Here is a 26,809-nt window from a genome sequence, read left to right on the forward strand (position 1 = left end):
ACTATGTTATTACAAAAAATATTTTATATTCTCTGGTAATGCCCATATGGAAGACTATCAAATGCTTCTCAAAGATGACTTCTGGTGGTCAAACTAGCACTAACTCACATTAACAGAAAAAAATGGCTGACAAATAATTTATGTGCCACAGAATGCTGCAGCAGCCCACAAGTGGTGCTGCAGTATGATGCAACTTTTAAAGGAGGAACCACTGTATGTCACTAGACTGTCTTATACACTGAGTATACAAAATATTACGAACACCTGCTCTCAATATTAGGAAGTTGTTCTACAGGTGGGTAATGTGATATCAGGCTTGGAGACTACAGATGACCTACACTCTCCAAAAGAAAAAAAGTGGTTCTTCATTTGTTCCACATAGGGGAACCCTTTTTTGGGCTGCTGTGGACAACCTTTTTTCTATCAGTTTTTTGAATAACCATTTGTATGGTTACCCGAACCTTCATTACACTGTAAATATTAAGTTACTGTATTTTCAGGTATTATTTCTGTAAGGGACAGTATGCTGCTGTATTCTGATTACCTGGGAGTTAACCTTACTTGGGATATGAAATCACAACCTCTTGGTTGCCAGCAACCAAGCTAAGACTTCCCTGCTATGCCACTGAGTCTCTGGGTAGAGATTGAGATTGTTAAAAGATTAGAATCACTAGATATTCTGTCATTTGTCCCTTTCATTTGAACCCTTTCGGGTGCCACGTAGAAGCCTTAGATCTTTTAGGACCATCTCACAAGGAACCCTGGTTTTGTTTTTGTTTTGTCCCTGTAGGGCAGGGTCCATGAACTAGATTCAGCTGTTTTTTTATTCAGAGAATGGTCAGAGGGCCAGAACATAATTACAAATAATTTGTAGACTGCAAATTGACCACAAGAAGCCCAAACAGATATAATATCTGACCAAAACATAATCATTTCTAAGCTTGATTACATTTGTATACGATCACATATCTCTCTCTATTATGTGTGGGAATACTTTGTAACAGATTTACAAAATTAAAGTCACTTGGAACTGATTTGCTGGTGTTTTGACAGTCTGTAAATACATACATAAAAAAATAGGCTCAAAAACTGTGGGAGCATATGAAATCATCTGCGTGCCAAATTCAGCACACGGGCCGCCGGTTGGGGAACCCAGCTGTTTTGAAACCCAGCTGTTTTGGAACCCAATTGGGTTATACTGTATGTAAAACCCTCTCATGAAGAACCCTCTGTTTGAAGGATTCTGTAATTTGTCCTTATGGGGGGAACCCATTTAGATGCCACCTACAACCCTTTGATTTGTCCCTGTAGAGCAGTGGTTCCCAAACCTTTCATAGTCCCGTACCCCTTCAAACATTCAGCCTCAAGCTGCGTCCCCCTTCTAACACCTGGGTAAGCACACTCTCAATTTTTGCCATCGTTGTAAGCCTGCCACACACACTCTACACGATACATTTATTAAACATAAGAATGAGTGTGAGTTTTTGTCACAACCCGGGTCGTGGGAAGTGACAAAGAGCTCTTATAGGACCAGGGCACATATAATTATAATTAATAATTGTGCTCTTTATTTAGCCATCTTACATATAAAACCTTATTTGTTCATAAAAAATTGTGAATAACTCACCACAGGTTAATGAGAAGGGTGTGCTTGAAAGGATGCACATAACTCTGCAATGTTGGGTTGTATTGGAGAGAGTCTCAGTCTTAAATCATTTTCCACACACAGTCTGTGACTGTATTTAGTTGTTTTGCTAGTGAGGGCTGAGAATCCACTCTCACATAGGTACGTGGTTGCAATGGGCGTCAGTGTCTTAACAGCGCGATTTGACAAGCAAGAGCACAGCCCTATCTAGAAATCTGGCAGTGGCTTCTGATTAAATCAAATTTTAACAGAACCGGTTGTTGCGATTTCGAATAACGAATCCAGTTGTTTGTGTTGTCCGTTTCGGGAAAGTACCTGCATAATTTCGCACCCAGCTCAGGTGCTTCACTATATCACATTTGACAATGTCCGTAAGCTTGAGTTCATGTGCACACAAAAAATCATACAATGATGGAAAGACCTGTGTGTTGTCCTTGTTAATGCAGACAGAAAAGAGATCCAACTTCTTAGTCATAGCCTCAATTTTGTCCCGCAAATTGAATATCGTTGCGGGGAGTCCCTGTAATCCTAGATTCAGATCATTCAAGCAAAAAAACATCACCCAGATAGGACAACAGTTCAGTTGTAGTTCTGACTATTCCTTTTAAGAGGTGAATATCACTCCAGCAGGAAAATCGAATGGTCTGCACCTTATTGTGATATTTATTGATAATGACCTATAGGATACTTCAGATGTGCCTATGGCACGCACTGTTAGGTACTCACCTGGTACTGGTACCTTTAAGGGTACATGTGCACAAAATGTAATATAATAGTACAATTTTCTGCCCAATATATACAAGGTACAATCATTAATGTACTTTGAAATGTAGTGCGTGCAATGTGCTGGCATCGCTACATTAGCATACTTGGGGGCATGGTTTGAAATAAGTTGTATTTGTTCCAACCGTTAGTGGAAGTGTTGTACCCGTTTCAGTGGTTTTATCATTATATTGCTGGAGGTTGAGCACATAATTTGTCTTATTCAGGAGTGGCACTGTTAAGAGGTTACTGTGCAGTTTCCAGTAAATGAATTGAAGTTAGTTGCCATGAATTTTATGTTTCAATAATTTACTGTCAGCTTGCTGCAGGTAGTTATTGTCAAATGTACAGTAAATTACTGTGGTTGATCTATGTCAAGCTTGCTGATGGATGGTGGGCCAGGGAGGTCAGTTGGCTGTCAACCAAGAGGCTGAGGCCAGGTGAGGCAGATTCCTAAGTGTGCTCACCAGAAAGAATGCTTAGTAGTTGTCAAGCTAATGTAATGACTTTCCTGTGTTTTATGTACAGTATATTTCCACACTATGAGGTTGGAATAATACTGTGAAATTGTGAAAATTATGGTAATGCCCTTTTCGTGTAAGAGTTGTTTGAAAAGATTACCTGAAATTGGCCCTAGTCTATGGATTTCACATGACTGAGCAGGGGTGCAGCAATGGCTATAGGTCCACCGACTTGGGAGCCAGGCCCAGCCAATCAGAATGTTTTGGGTTTTTTTTACCACAAAACGGCTTTATGACAGACAGAAATACTCATCGGCACTGCCCTTCCCCCACCTCAGACGATCCCACAAGTGAAAAAGTTGGATGTGGAGGCCCTGGGCTGTTGTGGTTACATGTGGTCTGTGGTTTCGAGGCCAGTTGGATGTGGAGGCCCTGGGCTGGTGTGGTTACATGTGGTCTGTGGTTTCGAGGCCAGTTGGATGTGGAGGCCCTGGGCTGGTGTGGTTACATGTGGTCTGTGGTTTCGAGGCCAGTTGGATGTGGAGGCCCTGGGCTGGTGTGGTTACATGTGGTCTGTGGTTTCGAGGCCAGTTGGATGTACTGCCAAATTTGCTAAAAAAGACGTTGGAAGCGACTTATGGATGAAATAATAACATTCAATTCTCTGGTTACAGCTCTGTTGGACATTCCTGTAGTCAGCATGCCAATCCCATGCTCCCTTAAAACTTGAGACATCTGTGGCATTGTGCTGTGTGTTTTAGTGCATATTTTTTAGAGTGACCTTTTATTGTCCCCAGAACAAGTTGCACCTGTGGAATGATCATGCTGTTTAATCAGCTTCTTAACTATCAGGTGGATGGATTAACTTGGCAAAGGATAAATTCTCACTAATAGTGATATAAACAAATTTGTGCACAGAATTGGAGAGAAATAAACTTTTTGTGCTTTTTATTTCAGCTCATGAAACATTGGACCAACACTTTACATGTTGCGTTTATATTTCTGTTCGGTATAGACTAGTGGAGTGGGTTGAGAGCGTCCATATCACCAACAAACTATCATGGTCCAAACACACCAAGACTGTCGTGAAGAGAGCGCGACAAAACCTTTTCCCCCTCAGGAGACTGAAAAGATTTGGCATGGTTCCCCAGTTCCTCAAAAAGTTCTACAGCTGCACCATCGAGAGCATCCTGACCGGTTGCATCACCGCCTGGTATGGCAACTGCTCGGCATCTGACCGCAAGGCACTACAGAGGATAGTGCATACGGCCCAGTACATCACTGGGGCCAAGCTTCCTACCATCCAGGACCTATATACTAGGCAGTTTAAGAAAATCACCAAAGTCATAAACTGTGCTCTCTGCTACCACACAGCAAGCGGTACCAGAGCGCCAAGTCAAGGACCAAAAGACTCCTTAACAGCTTCTACCCCCAAGCCATAAGTCTGCTGAACAATTAATCAAATGGCCACCCGGACTATTTACATGCCCCCCCCCCTACATTACCCCAACCTACATGTACAAAATAACTTGACTAACCTGTACCCCCGCACATTGACTAAGGAACCGGTACCCCTTGTATATAGCCTCTTCATTGTTTTGGTTGTGTTACTTTTTATTTTACTATTTTTACTTTAGTTTATTTATTAAATATTTTCTAACTCTTTCTTGAACTGTAACATTTCACCATACAACACCTGTTGTATTCGTAGCATGTGATAAATACAATTTGATTTATCTTGTAATCAGTAAAGTTCAGTTAAAGCACAGTAAGTTATTGGCAGCTAATTGCAAATAAGTTACTAGCAGTTACTGGGAATTCAATCACATTTCAGCCAAATGTATTTACATCAGCCGATGTCACAAAGTGCTATACAGAAACCCAGCCTAAAACGCCTAACAGCAAGCAATGTAGATGTAGAATCATGGTTAAGTTACTGTGACGTTTTAATTTAGTGACAGCTAGTTGCTAGTTAGGTAGTACAAAATTCACCGCAGCTTCCAGGCAACTAACTGCCATTAAGGTAATGTGAAATGTACAGTAACCCCTTAACAGTGCAGGTCTGTATTGTCACATGCGTTGCAAATATGTCAGAACTGACAGTGTTAAAAGAGGTGCTCAACCTTTGACAACATAACAATCAACCACTTAAAGACATGCTCCATTACATTTGGTGACTAGTTAGTATTTTTTAAACCCCCTGCTTTTGGTGGAATTTGTCAATTTGCACAATCTATGACCAGAATTACTGTCAATTAGCCACCAAATCCCTAGTTTGAAAGTGACTTTTTATGGAAGCTGTGCTGCGTGATTTTCCCTACATTTCCTCCCATGCGGGCCAGCCACCTAGCAATTTGAGTTCCAGCCAATGAGATTCAGACCCTCACCATTTGAGTGACAGCTACAAAGAAATTGAAAACAGCAGAGTGAGATAGATGGAGCATATACTTATTGCACATACGTGATGTAGTACTCAATTTTCGAGGACCACTTTTGGCTCATGGACGCTACTTTCAGGAGTACTGGCTAAAAGTATACAACAGATTCCCTTTAAACTGGTACAACACTTCCACTGACGGTTGGCATAAATACACACAATTCAGTAACTTGTTGTTTATTGTACTTTCACTGCAACCAGTAGTCTGTGTGTATCGTACAATTACAGGATCTTTTTAACACTGTAGCATTTCATGGCATAAAGGAAACCATGGTGGAGAGGGAAAGAACAGGATGGTTTTTCACAATCATCAGAAGTGTAAATAACCCTTCCTGATGTGCAAAAAATGTATATTGTTACACATATCACCCTCACCCCTGATAAAGAACCCCTCAAGAGTGTGTGTCGTGACCTGGCTGTCCCAAGGGGACATAGAAAGAGTTTATTCAGGTTGTGGATTATGTAGGAGCCAGAGGTTGAGCCACAGGTCCCTGCATGCCTATAACACTGGAGAGAAGAGGTTTCCCCCACCCATAGCCTTAGAGAACCGGTAGCTATACTGACATGTTACGAAATAAACAAGTTATGAAGATGGCTGTTGATGTTTTATCTGATTTTGGATTCCTGACAAAGGGTGTTTCTATGTGTGTATTTTTCTCAAACCTACTAAACATGCTCAAATGAGGATGCATATTTAGTCTATGTTTGAATAGTTGTGTAGAGACTATTAGAGCAAGAGAAGAGTATTGTGTATTACTGCGCAGAATCCTAATGTGAAATGTATGAAGGCAGATACTATGTGGCCCTCGATGGCCAAGCCTTGTCGAGACAACTAGTGTTCTGACAACGCTTTTCTGAGACAATTCTGACCTCTACTGGTATGACTGCTAACTGTCCTCCTTTTCTTCCTTACAGTGCTCAGAAGCTCAATGTAAGTATAGTCTTTTCCACTTGTAGAATTTTGAATCTGAAGTAAATATATTATTTAGATAGTTGATTCATAATTCAAAGTACACTTAATTTTAACGTTCCAGAAACATAGCCAAGGCACATGTTATTCAAACATATACGGTATATAATATCCAAAAAAGTCCTGAATTTGTTTCCCTCTACCCTGAACTCTCCTACCATTTTAGGCACTCCCTGTACTAATTTCAAAGGTGTTGTAACACACATAGACAGTACTGATCAGGTAGATTCCAACTGCAGCTTGAGCACGGGCAATGCCTCAGTTCCCTCCAACTTAACTACAGTCAATGTCCTGAATAAAAACCAAAACGTCAACTGCTGCTGCACAACAAGTGAGTATTTTACACCGAGGGCCGGTTTTCACCATGAATACGTCTTGTCCTGGACTCAAAATAACTTTCAATGTTGATCCTGACAAGATCTCCTTAAACAACTGTGGTTTTTAAAACTGTTGTCTTCTCTCTACTAAATCTTTATGGCACCTCCTTAATGCCTTCCTACCCTATGTTTTATGTTCATGGCTCTTACTCACAACACCTACTTCTGTAGTAATTCCAGAAATATTTATTCTCTCTCCCCCACCCACCTCTCTTGCATGCACAGTGCCTGAAGTCATCATGAACCTTACAGCCTCTGAAATCACAACATCATCTGTGTTTCTGAACTGGACTGAACCATTGGGAAACAGATCATCCTACAGAGTAGAATGGACTGATGGCAAAACCAGTGGCAGTCAGAATACCCCAGAAACCTCTTTTAATGTTACTGCTCTCACTGCTGGAGTGCAGTACCTCTTCACAGTCACTGCAGTGGCTGGAGATAACACAACTGTAGGACAGAGCAAGACAGTTTCTAAGTATACAAGTAAGTAACTCAGATACTTTAGAGTTGGATTGTTTCAATGCCATAGATACTACAGTGCCTTGCGAAAGTATTCGGCCCCCTTGAACTTTGCGACCTTTTGCCACATTTCAAGCTTCAAACATAAAGATATAAAACTGTATTTTTTTGTGAAGAATCAACAAGTGGGACACAATCATGAAGTGGAACGACATTTATTGGATATTTCAAACTTTTTTAACAAATCAAAAACTGAAAAATTGGGCGTGCAAAATTATTCAGCCCCCTTAAGTTAATACTTTGTAGCGCCACCTTTTGCTGCGATTACAGCTGTAAGTCGCTTGGGGTATGTCTCTATCAGTTTTGCACATCGAGAGACTGACATTTTTTCCCATTCCTCCTTGCAAAACAGCTCGAGCTCAGTGAGGTTGGATGGAGAGCATTTGTGAACAGCAGTTTTCAGTTCTTTCCACAGATTCTCGATTGGATTCAGGTCTGGACTTTGACTTGGCCATTCTAACACCTGGATGTGTTTATTTTTGAACCATTCCATGTCTCCCACCTCAGCTGTAGATCTCTGCAGTTCATCCAGAGTGATCATGGGCCTCTTGGCTGCATCTCTGATCAGTCTTCTCCTTGTATGAGCTGAAAGTTTAGAGGGACGGCCAGGTCTTGGTAGATTTGCAGTGGTCTGATACTCCTTCCATTTCAATATTATCGCTTGCATAGTGCTCCTTGGGATGTTTAAAGCTTGGGAAATCTTTTTGTATCCAAATCCGGCTTTAAACTTCTTCACAACAGTATCTCGGACCTGCCTGGTGTGTTCCTTGTTCTTCATGATGTTCTCTGCGCTTTTAACGGACCTCTGAGACTGTCACAGTGCAGGTGCATTTATACGGAGACTTGATTACACACAGGTGACTTGATTACACACAGGTTTATATCTTTATGTTTGAAGCCTGAAATGTGGCAAAAGGTCGCAAAGTTCAAGGGGGCCGAATACTTTCGCAAGGCACTGTATTTGTATTCATTTAAACGTTACTTGTATGGATCCAAGAATGTGATGATTTTAAAGTTGCCATGTCTTTCTGCAATGAGACATTTCAGAGGATTTTTGCCCTAAATAATGTATTATGTCATCTTGTAGTCACTTTTATTATAAATAAGAATAGAATATGTTTCTAAACACTTCTACATTAATGTGGATGCTATCATGATTACAGATAGTCCTGAATGAAATGTGAATAATTATGAGTGAGGAACTTAGACACACAACATATCATACCCCTCCCTCCAAAAATGCTTACCTCCCCTGTTATTGTAATGGTGAGATGTTTGCATGTTATGGGGGTATGATACTGTATTTATGCATCTGTAACATTCTCACTCATCATTATTCATGATTCATTCAGGATTTTCCATAATCATGGTCGCATCCACATGAATGTAGAAGTGTTAAGAAATACGCTATATATACAAAAGTATGTGGACAACCCTTCAAATAAATGGATTTGGCTATTTCAGCCACACCTATTGCTGACAGGTACAGTTGAAGTCGTAAATTTACATCCACTTAGATTGGAGTCATTAAAACTCGTTTTTCAACCACTCCAAAAATTTCTTGTTAACAAACTATAGTTTTGGCAAGTCGGTTACGAAATCTACCTTGTGCATGACACAAGTCATTTTTCCAACAATTGTTTACAGACAGATTATTTCACTGTATCACAATTCCAGTGGGTCAGAAGTTAACATACACTAAGTTGACAGTATCTGCACAGATCCCTGACCTCAACCCCATCAAACACCTTTGGGATGAATTGGAACTCGAACTGCGAGACAGGCCTCATCGCCCAACATCAGTGCTCGACCTCACTAATGCTCTTGTCGCTGACTGGACGAAAGTGCCCGCAGCAATGTTCCAAGATCTAGTGGAAAGCCTTCCCAGAAGAGTGGAGGCTGATATAGCAGCAAAGGGGGGTCAACTCCATATTAATTCCCATGATTTTGGAATTAGATGTTTGACGAGCAGGTGTCCACTTACTTTTGGTCATATAGTTTATATTATATTCTTAGTTACAATAAAAGTGACTCCAAAATGACGTAATACATTAATTATCATTCATTTCTATTAGGCACAAAATAATCTGAAACACAACCAAAACAAATATTAAATGCATCCAACACATTTTTAAAGTCACAACCTTGTTCCAGCCATTGCGTGCTCTGAATATGGGACCAAATATTTAGCATTTTACTACTTTAATACACATTTTGGTCCACTAAAATGAGGGTGGGGAGGGGGGGGACTATGTACAAAAAGTGCTGTAATTTCTAAACGGATCATCTGATATGGATGAAAATATCCTCAAATTAAATTTGACTGTCTGCAAATTTACCTCATTCAAAGTGCTGGAGTACAGAGCCAAAACAAAACGAAAATATGTCACTGTCCCAATACTTTTGGAGCTCACTGTATATATTTTATTGTATCATATTTTTTGGAGTGCGGCAACAATTTGCTAAATGAATATAGGGGAAACACTGCATGTTTTGCTTCATATCTTTGTTCAGAAGTTCTTGTTTATTTGATGGTATTTTTATCAAAGACTAGTGTTGAGTGACATTTGTTTGGTCGAGATTTACACAAACTCTCTCACAATGTGTGCTGGATTGCACAAGTCAGTCAATGTCAATATTTGAAGACACTCTAGTGTCTTTTGTTCCTCAAACCCCCTTTCTTGCACACACAGAGCCCGCAATCATCAGAAACCTCATGTCCACTGAAATCACAACATCATCTGTGTTTCTGAACTGGACTGAACCATTCGGAAACAGATCCTTCTACAGAGTAGAATGGACTGATAGCAATACCAGTGGCAGTCAGAATACCCCAGAAACCTCTTTGAATGTTACTGCTCTCACTGCTGGAGTGCAGTACTTCTTCACAGTCACTGCAGTGGCTGGAGATAACACAACTGTAGGACAGAGCAAGACAGTTTCTAAGTATACAAGTAAGTAACTCAGATACTTTAGTGTTGGATTGTTTCAATGCCACAGATACTATTTGTATTCATTTAAACGTTACTTGTTTGGATCCAAGAACGTGATGATTTTAAAGTTGCCATGTCTTTCTGCAATGAGACATTTCAGAGGATTTTTGCCCTAAGTAATGTATTATGTCATTTTGTAGTCACTTTTATTATAAATAAGAATAGAATATGTTTCTAAACACTTCTACATTAATGTGGATGCTATCATGATTACAGATAGTCCTGAATGAATTGTGAATAATTATGAGTGAGGAACTTAGACACACAACATATCATACCCCTCCCTCCAAAAATGCTTACCTCCCCTGTTATTGTAATGGTGAGACGTTAGCATGTCATGGGGGTATGATACTGTATTTATGCATCTGTAACATTCTCACTCATCATTATTCATGATTCATTCAGGATTTTCCATAATCATGGTCGCATCCACATGAATGTAGAAGTGTTAAGAAATACGCTATATATACAAAAGTATGTGGACAACCCTTCAAATAAATGGATTTGGCTATTTCAGCCACACCTGTTGCTGACAGGTACAGTTGAAGTCGGAAGTACACTTAGATTGGAGTCATTAAAACGTGTTTTTTAACCACTCCAAAAATGTCTTGTTAACAAACTATAGTTTTGGCAAGTCGGTTACGAAATCTACCTTGTGAATGACACAAGTAATTTTTCCAACAATTGTTTACAGACAGATTATTTCACTGTATCACAATTCCAGTAGGTCAGAAGTTAACATACCCTAAGTTGACTGTGCCTTTAAATGCTTGGAAAATTCCAGAAAATGATGTCATGGCTTTAGAAGCTCCTAATAGGCTAATTGACATAATTTGAGTCAATTGGAGGTGAACCTGTAGATGAATTTCAAGGCCTACCTTCAAACTCAGTGTCTCTTTGCTTGACATCATGGTAAAATCAAAAGAAATCAGCCAAGACCTCAGAAAACAATTTGTGGACCTCCACAAGTCTGGTTCATCCTTGGGAGCAATTTCCAAACACCTGAAGGTACCATGTTCATCTGTACAAACAATAGTACGCAAGTATAAACACCATGGGACCACGCAGCCGCCATACCACTCAGGAAGGAGACGCGTTCTGTTTCCTAGAGATGAAGTACTTTGGTGCGAAAAGTGTAAATCAATCTCAGAACAACAGCAAAGGACCTTGTGAAGATGCTGGAGGAAACGGGTACAAAAGTATCTATATCCACAGTAAAACGAGTCCTATATTGACAGCAAGGAAGAAGCCACTGCTCAAAAACCACCATAAAAAAGCTAGACTACAGTTTGCAACTGCACATGGGGACAAACATCTTACTTTTTGGAGAAATGTCCTCTGGTCTGATGAAACAAAAATATAACTGTTTGGCCATAATGACCATTGTTATGTTTGGAGGAAAACTGGGGAGGCTTGCAAGCCAAAGAACATCTCAACCGTGAAGCACGGGGATGGCAGCATCATGTTGTGGGAGTAGTTTGCTGCAGGAGGGACTGGTGCACTTCACAAAATAGATGGCATCATGAGGTAGGAAAATTATGTGGATATATTGAAGCAACGTCTCAAGACATCAGTTAAAGCTTGGTCGCAAATGGGTCTTCTAAATGGACAATCACCCCAAGCACACTTCCAAAGTTGTGGCAAAATGGCTTAAGGACAACAAAGTCAAGGTATTGGAGTGGCCATCACAAAGCCCTGACCTCAATCCCATTGAAAATGTGTGTGCAGAACTGAAAAAGCATGTGTGAGCAAGGAGGCCTGCAAACCTGACTCAGTTACACCAGCTCAGTCAGGAGGAAGGGGCCAATATCCACCCAACTTACTGTGGGAAGCCTGTGGAAGGCTACCCAAAATGTTTGACCCTAGTTAAACAATTTAAAGGCAATGCTACCAAATACTAATTGAGTGTATGTAAACGTCTGACCCACTGTGAATGTGATGAAAGAAATAAAAGCTGAAATAAATCATTCTCTCTACTATTATTCTGACATTTCACATTCTTAAAATGAAGTGGTGATCCTAACTCACCTAAGACAGGGCATTTTTACTAGGATTAAATGTCACAAATTGTGAAAAACTGAGTTTAAATGTATTTGGCTAAGGTGTATGTAAACTTCCAACTTCAGCTGTATATAAAATCGAGCACACAGCCATAGACCAACATTGGCAGTAGAAAGGCCTTGCTGAAGAGCTCAGTGACTTCCAACGTGTCATCGTCATAGGATGCCACTTTTCCAACTTATCAGTTAGTCAAATGCCTTCCCTGAGAGACCTGCCCCGGGTCAATTGTAGGTGCTGTTATTGTAAAGTGGAAACGCCTAAGAGCAACAACGGCTCAGCCGCCAAGTGGTAGGGCACACAAGATAACCCAATATAGCCTAAGATAACCATGCACAATGCCAAGCGTCTGCTGGAGTGGAGTAAAGCTCGCCGCCATTGGACTCTGGAGCAGTGGAAACATGTTCTCTGGAATGATGAATCACGCTTCACCATCTGGCAGTCCGACGGACAAATCTGGTTTTGGAGGATGCCAGGAGAACGCTACCTGCCCCAATGCATAGTGCCAACTCTAAAGTTTGGTGGAGGAGGAATAATGGTCTGGGGCTGTTTTTCATTGTTCGGGCTAGGCCCCTTAGTTCCAGTGAAGGGAAATCTTAACACTACAGTATACAATGACATTATAGACGGTTCTGTGCTGCCAACTTCGTTGCAACAGTTTGGGGAAGGCCCTTTCCTGTTTCAGCATGACAAAGCCCTTGTGCACAAAGCGAGGTCCATACAGAAATGGTTTTTCAAGATCGGTGTAGAAGTATTTGACTGGCCTGCACAGATCCCTGACCTCAACCCCATCGAACACCTTTGGAATGAATTGGAACGCAAACTGCGAGACAGGCCTCATCGCCCAACATCAGTGCTCGACCTCACTAATGCTCTTGTCGCTGACTGGACGAAAGTGCCCGCAGCAATGTTCCAAGATCTAGTGGAAAGCTTCCCAGAAGAGTGGAGGCTGATATAGCAGCAAAGGGGGGTCAACTCCATATTAATGCCCATGATTTTGGAATTAGATGTTTGACGAGCAGGTGTCCACTTACTTTTGGTCATATAGTTTATATTCTATTCTTAGTTACAATAAAAGTGACTCCAAAATGACGTAATACATTAATTATCATTCATTTCTATTAGGCACAAAATAATCTGAAACACAACCAAAACAAATATTAAATGCATCCAACACATTTTTAAAGTCACAACCTTGTTCCAGCCATTGCGTGCTCTGAATATGGGACCAAATATTTAGCATTTCACTACTTTAATACACATTTTGGTCCACTAAAATGAGGGTGGGGGGGGACTATGTACAAAAAGTGCTGTAATTTCTAAATGGATCATCTGATATGGATGAAAATATCCTCAAATTAAATTTGACTGTCTGCAAATTTACCTCATTCAAAGTGCTGGAGTACAGAGCCAAAACAAAACGAAAATATGTCACTGTCCCAATACTTTTGGAGCTCACTGTATATATTTTTTTGTATCATATTTTTTGGAGTGCGGCAACAATTTGCTAAATGAATATAGGGGAAACACTGCATGTTTTGCTTCATATCTTTGTTCAGAAGTTCTTGTTTATTTGATGGTATTTTTATCAAAGACTAGTGTTGAGTGACATTTGTTTGGTCGAGATTTACACAAACTCTCTCACAATGTGTGCTGGATTGCACAAGTCAGTCAATGTCAATATTTGAAGACACTCTATTGTCTTTTGTTCCTCAAACCCCCTTTCTTGCACACACAGAGCCCGCAATCATCAGAAACCTCATGTCCACTGAAATCACAACATCATCTGTGTTTCTGAACTGGACTGAACCATTCGGAAACAGATCCTTCTACAGAGTAGAATGGACTGATGGCAATACCAGTGGCAGTCAGAATTCCCCAGAAACCTCTTTGAATGTTACTGCTCTCACTGCTGGAGTGCAGTACTTCTTCACAGTCACTGCAGTGGCTGGAGATAACACAACTGTAGGACAGAGCAAGACAGTTTCTAAGTATACAAGTAAGTAACTCAGATACTTTAGTGTTGGATTGTTTCAATGCCACAGATACTATTTGTATTCATTTAAACGTTACTTGTTTGGATCCAAGAACGTGATGATTTTAAAGTTGCCATGTCTTTCTGCAATGAGACATTTCAGAGGATTTTTGCCCTAAGTAATGTATTATGTCATTTTGTAGTCACTTTTATTATAAATAAGAATAGAATATGTTTCTAAACACTTCTACATTAATGTGGATGCTATCATGATTACAGATAGTCCTGAATGAATTGTGAATAATTATGAGTGAGGAACTTAGACACACAACATATCATACCCCTCCCTCCAAAAATGCTTACCTCCCCTGTTATTGTAATGGTGAGACGTTAGCATGTCATGGGGGTATGATACTGTATTTATGCATCTGTAACATTCTCACTCATCATTATTCATGATTCATTCAGGATTTTCCATAATCATGGTCGCATCCACATGAATGTAGAAGTGTTAAGAAATACGCTATATATACAAAAGTATGTGGACAACCCTTCAAATAAATGGATTTGGCTATTTCAGCCACACCTGTTGCTGACAGGTACAGTTGAAGTCGGAAGTACACTTAGATTGGAGTCATTAAAACGTGTTTTTTAACCACTCCAAAAATGTCTTGTTAACAAACTATAGTTTTGGCAAGTCGGTTACGAAATCTACCTTGTGAATGACACAAGTAATTTTTCCAACAATTGTTTACAGACAGATTATTTCACTGTATCACAATTCCAGTAGGTCAGAAGTTAACATACCCTAAGTTGACTGTGCCTTTAAATGCTTGGAAAATTCCAGAAAATGATGTCATGGCTTTAGAAGCTCCTAATAGGCTAATTGACATAATTTGAGTCAATTGGAGGTGAACCTGTAGATGAATTTCAAGGCCTACCTTCAAACTCAGTGTCTCTTTGCTTGACATCATGGTAAAATCAAAAGAAATCAGCCAAGACCTCAGAAAACAATTTGTGGACCTCCACAAGTCTGGTTCATCCTTGGGAGCAATTTCCAAACACCTGAAGGTACCATGTTCATCTGTACAAACAATAGTACGCAAGTATAAACACCATGGGACCACGCAGCCGCCATACCACTCAGGAAGGAGACGCGTTCTGTTTCCTAGAGATGAAGTACTTTGGTGCGAAAAGTGTAAATCAATCTCAGAACAACAGCAAAGGACCTTGTGAAGATGCTGGAGGAAACGGGTACAAAAGTATCTATATCCACAGTAAAACGAGTCCTATATTGACAGCAAGGAAGAAGCCACTGCTCAAAAACCACCATAAAAAAGCTAGACTACAGTTTGCAACTGCACATGGGGACAAACATCTTACTTTTTGGAGAAATGTCCTCTGGTCTGATGAAACAAAAATATAACTGTTTGGCCATAATGACCATTGTTATGTTTGGAGGAAAACTGGGGAGGCTTGCAAGCCAAAGAACATCTCAACCGTGAAGCACGGGGATGGCAGCATCATGTTGTGGGAGTAGTTTGCTGCAGGAGGGACTGGTGCACTTCACAAAATAGATGGCATCATGAGGTAGGAAAATTATGTGGATATATTGAAGCAACGTCTCAAGACATCAGTTAAAGCTTGGTCGCAAATGGGTCTTCTAAATGGACAATCACCCCAAGCACACTTCCAAAGTTGTGGCAAAATGGCTTAAGGACAACAAAGTCAAGGTATTGGAGTGGCCATCACAAAGCCCTGACCTCAATCCCATTGAAAATGTGTGTGCAGAACTGAAAAAGCATGTGTGAGCAAGGAGGCCTGCAAACCTGACTCAGTTACACCAGCTCAGTCAGGAGGAAGGGGCCAATATCCACCCAACTTACTGTGGGAAGCCTGTGGAAGGCTACCCAAAATGTTTGACCCTAGTTAAACAATTTAAAGGCAATGCTACCAAATACTAATTGAGTGTATGTAAACGTCTGACCCACTGTGAATGTGATGAAAGAAATAAAAGCTGAAATAAATCATTCTCTCTACTATTATTCTGACATTTCACATTCTTAAAATGAAGTGGTGATCCTAACTCACCTAAGACAGGGCATTTTTACTAGGATTAAATGTCACAAATTGTGAAAAACTGAGTTTAAATGTATTTGGCTAAGGTGTATGTAAACTTCCAACTTCAGCTGTATATAAAATCGAGCACACAGCCATAGACCAACATTGGCAGTAGAAAGGCCTTGCTGAAGAGCTCAGTGACTTCCAACGTGTCATCGTCATAGGATGCCACTTTTCCAACTTATCAGTTAGTCAAATGCCTTCCCTGAGAGACCTGCCCCGGGTCAATTGTAGGTGCTGTTATTGTAAAGTGGAAACGCCTAAGAGCAACAACGGCTCAGCCGCCAAGTGGTAGGGCACACAAGATAACCCAAGATAGCCTAAGATAACCATGCACAATGCCAAGCGTCTGCTGGAGTGGAGTAAAGCTCGCCGCCATTGGACTCTGGAGCAGTGGAAACATGTTCTCTGGAATGATGAATCACGCTTCACCATCTGGCAGTCCGACGGACAAATCTGGTTTTGGAGGATGCCAGGAGAACGCTACCTGCCCCAATGCATAGTGCCAACTCTAAAGTTTGGTGGAGGAGGAATAATGGTCTGGGGCTGTTTTTCATTGTTCGGGCTAGGCCCCTTAGTTCCAGTGAAGGGAAATCTTAACACTACAGTATACAATGACATTATAGACGGTTCTGTGCTGCCAACTTCGTTGCAACAGTTTGGGGAAGGCCCTTTCCTGTTTCAGCATGACAAAGCCCTTGTGCACAAAGCGAGGTCCATACAGAAATGGTTTTTCAAGATCGGTGTAGAAGTATTTGACTGGCCTGCACAGATCCCTGACCTCAACCCCATCGAACACCTTTGGAATGAATTGGAACGCAAACTGCGAGACAGGCCTCATCGCCCAACATCAGTGCTCGACCTCACTAATGCTCTTGTCGCTGACTGGACGAAAGTGCCCGCAGCAATGTTCCAAGATCTAGTGGAAAGCTTCCCAGAAGAGTGGAGGCTGATATAGCAGCAAAGGGGGGTCAACTCCATATTAATGCCCATGATTTTGGAATTAGATGTTTGACGAGCAGGTGTCCACTTACTTTTGGTCATATAGTTTATATTCTATTCTTAGTTACAATAAAAGTGACTCCAAAATGACGTAATACATTAATTATCATTCATTTCTATTAGGCACAAAATAATCTGAAACACAACCAAAACAAATATTAAATGCATCCAACACATTTTTAAAGTCACAACCTTGTTCCAGCCATTGCGTGCTCTGAATATGGGACCAAATATTTAGCATTTCACTACTTTAATACACATTTTGGTCCACTAAAATGAGGGTGGGGGGGGACTATGTACAAAAAGTGCTGTAATTTCTAAATGGATCATCTGATATGGATGAAAATATCCTCAAATTAAATTTGACTGTCTGCAAATTTACCTCATTCAAAGTGCTGGAGTACAGAGCCAAAACAAAACGAAAATATGTCACTGTCCCAATACTTTTGGAGCTCACTGTATATATTTTTTTGTATCATATTTTTTGGAGTGCGGCAACAATTTGCTAAATGAATATAGGGGAAACACTGCATGTTTTGCTTCATATCTTTGTTCAGAAGTTCTTGTTTATTTGATGGTATTTTTATCAAAGACTAGTGTTGAGTGACATTTGTTTGGTCGAGATTTACACAAACTCTCTCACAATGTGTGCTGGATTGCACAAGTCAGTCAATGTCAATATTTGAAGACACTCTATTGTCTTTTGTTCCTCAAACCCCCTTTCTTGCACACACAGAGCCCGCAATCATCAGAAACCTCATGTCCACTGAAATCACAACATCATCTGTGTTTCTGAACTGGACTGAACCATTCGGAAACAGATCCTTCTACAGAGTAGAATGGACTGATGGCAATACCAGTGGCAGTCAGAATTCCCCAGAAACCTCTTTGAATGTTACTGCTCTCACTGCTGGAGTGCAGTACTTCTTCACAGTCACTGCAGTGGCTGGAGATAACACAACTGTAGGACAGAGCAAGACAGTTTCTAAGTATACAAGTAAGTAACTCAGATACTTTAGTGTTGGATTGTTTCAATGCCACAGATACTATTTGTATTCATTTAAACGTTACTTGTTTGGATCCAAGAACGTGATGATTTTAAAGTTGCCATGTCTTTCTGCAATGAGACATTTCAGAGGATTTTTGCCCTAAGTAATGTATTATGTCATTTTGTAGTCACTTTTATTATAAATAAGAATAGAATATGTTTCTAAACACTTCTACATTAATGTGGATGCTATCATGATTACAGATAGTCCTGAATGAATTGTGAATAATTATGAGTGAGGAACTTAGACACACAACATATCATACCCCTCCCTCCAAAAATGCTTACCTCCCCTGTTATTGTAATGGTGAGACGTTAGCATGTCATGGGGGTATGATACTGTATTTATGCATCTGTAACATTCTCACTCATCATTATTCATGATTCATTCAGGATTTTCCATAATCATGGTCGCATCCACATGAATGTAGAAGTGTTAAGAAATACGCTATATATACAAAAGTATGTGGACAACCCTTCAAATAAATGGATTTGGCTATTTCAGCCACACCTGTTGCTGACAGGTACAGTTGAAGTCGGAAGTACACTTAGATTGGAGTCATTAAAACGTGTTTTTTAACCACTCCAAAAATGTCTTGTTAACAAACTATAGTTTTGGCAAGTCGGTTACGAAATCTACCTTGTGAATGACACAAGTAATTTTTCCAACAATTGTTTACAGACAGATTATTTCACTGTATCACAATTCCAGTAGGTCAGAAGTTAACATACCCTAAGTTGACTGTGCCTTTAAATGCTTGGAAAATTCCAGAAAATGATGTCATGGCTTTAGAAGCTCCTAATAGGCTAATTGACATAATTTGAGTCAATTGGAGGTGAACCTGTAGATGAATTTCAAGGCCTACCTTCAAACTCAGTGTCTCTTTGCTTGACATCATGGTAAAATCAAAAGAAATCAGCCAAGACCTCAGAAAACAATTTGTGGACCTCCACAAGTCTGGTTCATCCTTGGGAGCAATTTCCAAACACCTGAAGGTACCATGTTCATCTGTACAAACAATAGTACGCAAGTATAAACACCATGGGACCACGCAGCCGCCATACCACTCAGGAAGGAGACGCGTTCTGTTTCCTAGAGATGAAGTACTTTGGTGCGAAAAGTGTAAATCAATCTCAGAACAACAGCAAAGGACCTTGTGAAGATGCTGGAGGAAACGGGTACAAAAGTATCTATATCCACAGTAAAACGAGTCCTATATTGACAGCAAGGAAGAAGCCACTGCTCAAAAACCACCATAAAAAAGCTAGACTACAGTTTGCAACTGCACATGGGGACAAACATCTTACTTTTTGGAGAAATGTCCTCTGGTCTGATGAAACAAAAATATAACTGTTTGGCCATAATGACCATTGTTATGTTTGGAGGAAAACTGGGGAGGCTTGCAAGCCAAAGAACATCTCAACCGTGAAGCACGGGGATGGCAGCATCATGTTGTGGGAGTAGTTTGCTGCAGGAGGGACTGGTGCACTTCACAAAATAGATGGCATCATGAGGTAGGAAAATTATGTGGATATATTGAAGCAACGTCTCAAGACATCAGTTAAAGCTTGGTCGCAAATGGGTCTTCTAAATGGACAATCACCCCAAGCACACTTCCAAAGTTGTGGCAAAATGGCTTAAGGACAACAAAGTCAAGGTATTGGAGTGGCCATCACAAAGCCCTGACCTCAATCCCATTGAAAATGTGTGTGCAGAACTGAAAAAGCATGTGTGAGCAAGGAGGCCTGCAAACCTGACTCAGTTACACCAGCTCAGTCAGGAGGAAGGGGCCAATATCCACCCAACTTACTGTGGGAAGCCTGTGGAAGGCTACCCAAAATGTTTGACCCTAGTTAAACAATTTAAAGGCAATGCTACCAAATACTAATTGAGTGTATGTAAACGTCTGACCCACTGTGAATGTGATGAAAGAAATAAAAGCTGAAATAAATCATTCTCTCTACTATTATTCTGACATTTCACATTCTTAAAATTAAGTGGTGATCCTAACTCACCTAAGACAGGGCATTTTTACTAGGATTAAATGTCACAAATTGTGAAAAACTGAGTTTAAATGTATTTGGCTAAGGTGTATGTAAACTTCCAACTTCAGCTGTATATAAAATCGAGCACACAGCCATAGACCAACATTGGCAGTAGAAAGGCCTTGCTGAAGAGCTCAGTGACTTCCAACGTGTCATCGTCATAGGATGCCACTTTTCCAACTTATCAGTTAGTCAAATGCCTTCCCTGAGAGACCTGCCCCGGGTCAATTGTAGGTGCTGTTATTGTAAAGTGGAAACGCCTAAGAGCAACAACGGCTCAGCCGCCAAGTGGTAGGGCACACAAGATAACCCAATATAGCCTAAGATAACCATGCACAATGCCAAGCGTCTGCTGGAGTGGAGTAAAGCTCGCCGCCATTGGACTCTGGAGCAGTGGAAACATGTTCTCTGGAATGATGAATCACGCTTCACCATCTGGCAGTCCGACGGACAAATCTGGTTTTGGAGGATGCCAGGAGAACGCTACCTGCCCCAATGCATAGTGCCAACTCTAAAGTTTGGTGGAGGAGGAATAATGGTCTGGGGCTGTTTTTCATTGTTCGGGCTAGGCCCCTTAGTTCCAGTGAAGGGAAATCTTAACACTACAGTATACAATGACATTATAGACGGTTCTGTGCTGCCAACTTCGTTGCAACAGTTTGGGGAAGGCCCTTTCCTGTTTCAGCATGACAAAGCCCTTGTGCACAAAGCGAGGTCCATACAGAAATGGTTTTTCAAGATCGGTGTAGAAGTATTTGACTGGCCTGCACAGATCCCTGACCTCAACCCCATCGAACACCTTTGGAATGAATTGGAACGCAAACTGCGAGACAGGCCTCATCGCCCAACATCAGTGCTCGACCTCACTAATGCTCTTGTCGCTGACTGGACGAAAGTGCCCGCAGCAATGTTCCAAGATCTAGTGGAAAGCTTCCCAGAAGAGTGGAGGCTGATATAGCAGCAAAGGGGGGTCAACTCCATATTAATGCCCATGATTTTGGAATTAGATGTTTGACGAGCAGGTGTCCACTTACTTTTGGTCATATAGTTTATATTCTATTCTTAGTTACAATAAAAGTGACTCCAAAATGACGTAATACATTAATTATCATTCATTTCTATTAGGCACAAAATAATCTGAAACACAACCAAAACAAATATTAAATGCATCCAACACATTTTTAAAGTCACAACCTTGTTCCAGCCATTGCGTGCTCTGAATATGGGACCAAATATTTAGCATTTCACTACTTTAATACACATTTTGGTCCACTAAAATGAGGGTGGGGGGGGACTATGTACAAAAAGTGCTGTAATTTCTAAATGGATCATCTGATATGGATGAAAATATCCTCAAATTAAATTTGACTGTCTGCAAATTTACCTCATTCAAAGTGCTGGAGTACAGAGCCAAAACAAAACGAAAATATGTCACTGTCCCAATACTTTTGGAGCTCACTGTATATATTTTTTTGTATCATATTTTTTGGAGTGCGGCAACAATTTGCTAAATGAATATAGGGGAAACACTGCATGTTTTGCTTCATATCTTTGTTCAGAAGTTCTTGTTTATTTGATGGTATTTTTATCAAAGACTAGTGTTGAGTGACATTTGTTTGGTCGAGATTTACACAAACTCTCTCACAATGTGTGCTGGATTGCACAAGTCAGTCAATGTCAATATTTGAAGACACTCTATTGTCTTTTGTTCCTCAAACCCCCTTTCTTGCACACACAGAGCCCGCAATCATCAGAAACCTCATGTCCACTGAAATCACAACATCATCTGTGTTTCTGAACTGGACTGAACCATTCGGAAACAGATCCTTCTTCAGAATTGAATGGACTGATGGCAATACCAGTGGCAGTCAGAATTCCCCAGAAACCTCTTTGAATGTTACTGCTCTCACTGCTGGAGTGCAGTACCTCTTCACAGTCACTGCAGTGGCTGGAGATAACACAACTGTAGGACAGAGCAAGACAGTTTCTAAGTATACAAGTAAGTAACTCAGATACTTTAGTGTTGGATTGTTTCAATGCCACAGATACTATTTGTATTCATTTAAACGTTACTTGTTTGGATCCAAGAACGTGATGATTTTAAAGTTGCCATGTCTTTCTGCAATGAGACATTTCAGAGGATTTTTGCCCTAAGTAATGTATTATGTCATTTTGTAGTCACTTTTATTATAAATAAGAATAGAATATGTTTCTAAACACTTCTACATTAATGTGGATGCTATCATGATTACAGATAGTCCTGAATGAATTGTGAATAATTATGAGTGAGGAACTTAGACACACAACATATTATACCCCTCCCTCCAAAAATGCTTACCTCCCCTGTTATTGTAATGGTGAGACGTTAGCATGTCATGGGGGTATGATACTGTATTTATGTATCTGTAACATTCTCACTCATCATTATTCATGATTCATTCAGGATTTTCCATAATCATGGTCGCATCCACATGAATGTAGAAGTGTTAAGAAATACGCTATATATACAAAAGTATGTGGACAACCCTTCAAATAAATGGATTTGGCTATTTCAGCCACACCTGTTGCTGACAGGTACAGTTGAAGTCGGAAGTACACTTAGATTGGAGTCATTAAAACGTGTTTTTTAACCACTCCAAAAATGTCTTGTTAACAAACTATAGTTTTGGCAAGTCGGTTACGAAATCTACCTTGTGAATGACACAAGTAATTTTTCCAACAATTGTTTACAGACAGATTATTTCACTGTATCACAATTCCAGTAGGTCAGAAGTTAACATACCCTAAGTTGACTGTGCCTTTAAATGCTTGGAAAATTCCAGAAAATGATGTCATGGCTTTAGAAGCTCCTAATAGGCTAATTGACATAATTTGAGTCAATTGGAGGTGAACCTGTAGATGAATTTCAAGGCCTACCTTCAAACTCAGTGTCTCTTTGCTTGACATCATGGTAAAATCAAAAGAAATCAGCCAAGACCTCAGAAAACAATTTGTGGACCTCCACAAGTCTGGTTCATCCTTGGGAGCAATTTCCAAACACCTGAAGGTACCATGTTCATCTGTACAAACAATAGTACGCAAGTATAAACACCATGGGACCACGCAGCCGTCATACCACTCAGGAAGGAGACGCGTTCTGTTTCCTAGAGATGAAGTACTTTGGTGCGAAAAGTGTAAATCAATCTCAGAACAACAGCAAAGGACCTTGTGAAGATGCTGGAGGAAACGGGTACAAAAGTATCTATATCCACAGTAAAACGAGTCCTATATTGACAGCAAGGAAGAAGCCACTGCTCAAAAACCACCATAAAAAAGCCAGACTACAGTTTGCAACTGCACATGGGGACAAAAATCTTACTATTTGGAGAAATGTCCTCTGGTCTGATGAAACAAAAATATAACTGTTTGGCCATAATGACCATTGTTATGTTTGGAGGAAAACGGGGGAGGCTTGCAAGCCAAAGAACATCTCAACCGTGAAGCACGGGGATGGCAGCATCATGTTGTGGGAGTAGTTTGCTGCAGGAGGGACTGGTGCACTTCACAAAATAGATGGCATCATGAGGTAGGAAAATGATGTGGATATATTGAAGCAACGTCTCAAGACATCAGTTAAAGCTTGGTCGCAAATGGGTCTTCTAAATGGACAATCACCCCAAGCACACTTCCAAAGTTGTGGCAAAATGGCTTAAGGACAACAAAGTCAAGGTATTGGAGTGGCCATCACAAAGCCCTGACCTCAATCCCATTGAAAATGTGTGTGCAGAACTGAAAAAGCATGTGTGAGCAAGGAGGCCTGCAAACCTGACTCAGTTACACCAGCTCAGTCAGGAGGAAGGGGCCAATATCCACCCAACTTACTGTGGGAAGCCTGTGGAAGGCTACCCAAAATGTTTGACCCTAGTTAAACAATTTAAAGGCAATGCTACCAAATACTAATTGAGTGTATGTAAACGTCTGACCCACTGTGAATGTGATGAAAGAAATAAAAGCTGAAATAAATAATTCTCTCTACTATTATTCTGACATTTCACATTCTTAAAATGAAGTGGTGATCCTAACTCACCTAAGACAGGGCATTTTTACTAGGATTAAATGTCACGAATTGTGAAAAACTGAGTTTAAATGTATTTGGCTAAGGTGTATGTAAACTTCCAACTTCAGCTGTATATAAAATCGAGCACACAGCCATAGACCAACATTGGCAGTAGAAAGGCCTTGCTGAAGAGCTCAGTGACTTCCAACGTGTCATCGTCATAGGATGCCACTTTTCCAACTTATCAGTTAGTCAAATGCCTTCCCTGAGAGACCTGCCCCGGGTCAATTGTAGGTGCTGTTATTGTAAAGTGGAAACGCCTAAGAGCAACAACGGCTCAGCCGCCAAGTGGTAGGGCACACAAGATAACCCAAGATAGCCTAAGATAACCATGCACAATGCCAAGCGTCTGCTGGAGTGGAGTAAAGCTCGCCGCCATTGGACTCTGGAGCAGTGGAAACATGTTCTCTGGAATGATGAATCACGCTTCACCATCTGGCAGTCCGACGGACAAATCTGGTTTAGGAGGATGCCAGGAGAACGCTACCTGCCCCAATGCATAGTGCCAACTCTAAAGTTTGGTGGAGGAGGAATAATGGTCTGGGGCTGTTTTTCATTGTTCGGGCTAGGCCCCTTAGTTCCAGTGAAGGGAAATCTTAACACTACAGTATACAATGACATTATAGACGGTTCTGTGCTGCCAACTTCGTTGCAACAGTTTGGGGAAGGCCCTTTCCTGTTTCAGCATGACAAAGCCCTTGTGCACAAAGCGAGGTCCATACAGAAATGGTTTTTCAAGATCGGTGTAGAAGTATTTGACTGGCCTGCACAGATCCCTGACCTCAACCCCATCGAACACCTTTGGGATGAATTGGAACGCAAACTGCGAGACAGGCCTCATCGCCCAACATCAGTGCTCGACCTCACTAATGCTCTTGTCGCTGACTGGAAGAAAGTGCCCGCAGCAATGTTCCAAGATCTAGTGGAAAGCCTTCTCAGAAGAGTGGAGGCTGATATAGCAGCAAAGGGGGGTCAACTCCATATTAATGCCCATGATTTTGGAATTAGATGTTTGACGAGCAGGTGTCCACTTACTTTTGGTCATATAGTTTATATTCTATTCTTAGTTACAATAAAAGTGACTCCAAAATGACGTAATACATTAATTATCATTCATTTCTATTAGGCACAAAATAATCTGAAACACAACCAAAACAAATATTAAATGCATCCAACACATTTTTAAAGTCACAACCTTGTTCCAGCCATTGCGTGCTCTGAATATGGGACCAAATATTTAGCATTTTACTACTTTAATACACATTTTGGTCCACTAAAATGAGAGTGGGGGGGGGGGACTATGTACAAAAAGTGCTGTAATTTCTAAACGGATCATCTGATATGGATGAAAATATCCTCAAATTAAATTTGACTGTCTGCAAATTTACCTCATTCAAAGTGCTGGAGTACAGAGCCAAAACAAAACGAAAATATGTCACTGTCCCAATACTTTTGGAGCTCACTGTATATATTTTTTTGTATCATATTTTTTGGAGTGCGGCAACAATTTGCTAAATGAATATAGGGGAAACACTACATGTTTTGCTTCATATCTTTGTTGAGAAGTTCTTGTTTATTTGATGGTATTTTTATCAAAGACTAGTGTTGAGTGACATTTGTTTGGTCGAGATTTACACAAACTCTCTCACAATGTGTGCTGGATTGCACAAGTCAGTCAATGTCAATATTTGAAGACACTCTATTGTCTTTTGTTCCTCAAACCCCCTTTCTTGCACACACAGAGCCCGCAATCATCAGAAACCTCATGTCCACTGAAATCACAACATCATCTGTGTTTCTGAACTGGACTGAACCATTCGGAAACAGATCCTTCTACAGAGTAGAATGGACTGATAGCAATACCAGTGGCAGTCAGAATACCCCAGAAACCTCTTTTAATGTTACTGCTCTCACTGCTGGAGTGCAGTACTTCTTCACAGTCACTGCAGTGGCTGGAGATAACACAACTGTAGGACAGAGCAAGACAGTTTCTAAGTATACAAGTAAGTAACTCAGATACTTTAGTGTTGGATTGTTTCAATGCCACAGATACTATTCATATTTATTGATACATTAGTTGTTTTGATCCAAGAACATGATGATTTGAAAGTTGCCTTGTCTATGTAGAATGAATTGATGGCAGTAGAGATATGAATGAAACTACCAATGAGGCGCCTTTAACTTAACTGAGCTGACTGCTGGAGTGAAGTACACATTCAGGGTGCTTGCAATTAATGGGGATGAGATGACTGAAGGCAATATTTGATATTATTGAGTTGCGGAACTCTTGGTGTTA

General features: G+C 40.5%; 1 protein-coding gene across 4 annotated transcripts in view; it reads left to right on the forward strand.

Moving 5' to 3' along the window:
* Positions 1 to 26,809, forward strand: part of LOC110521306 (receptor-type tyrosine-protein phosphatase beta) — a 113,154-nt gene that overhangs the window by 35,602 nt on the left and 50,743 nt on the right. For 3 of the 4 annotated variants that reach the window (XM_090231139.1, XM_090231136.1, XM_090231138.1), the window contains exons 2-9: positions 6,221 to 6,236; positions 6,442 to 6,606; positions 6,878 to 7,138; positions 9,868 to 10,128; positions 13,964 to 14,224; positions 18,060 to 18,320; positions 22,156 to 22,416; positions 26,256 to 26,516. In XM_090231139.1, coding sequence (XP_090087265.1) covers positions 6,221 to 6,236; positions 6,442 to 6,606; positions 6,878 to 7,138; positions 9,868 to 10,128; positions 13,964 to 14,224; positions 18,060 to 18,320; positions 22,156 to 22,416; positions 26,256 to 26,516 — 1,747 coding nt within the window. The remainder of the gene's footprint in view (positions 1 to 6,220; positions 6,237 to 6,441; positions 6,607 to 6,877; positions 7,139 to 9,867; positions 10,129 to 13,963; positions 14,225 to 18,059; positions 18,321 to 22,155; positions 22,417 to 26,255; positions 26,517 to 26,809) is intronic. The other variant, XM_090231137.1, reaches the window with a different exon arrangement.

Source organism: Oncorhynchus mykiss, chromosome 4, assembly GCF_057628025.1.
Source record: "Oncorhynchus mykiss isolate SJ-2025 chromosome 4, ASM5762802v1, whole genome shotgun sequence".
NCBI classification, from domain to species: domain Eukaryota; kingdom Metazoa; phylum Chordata; class Actinopteri; order Salmoniformes; family Salmonidae; genus Oncorhynchus; species Oncorhynchus mykiss.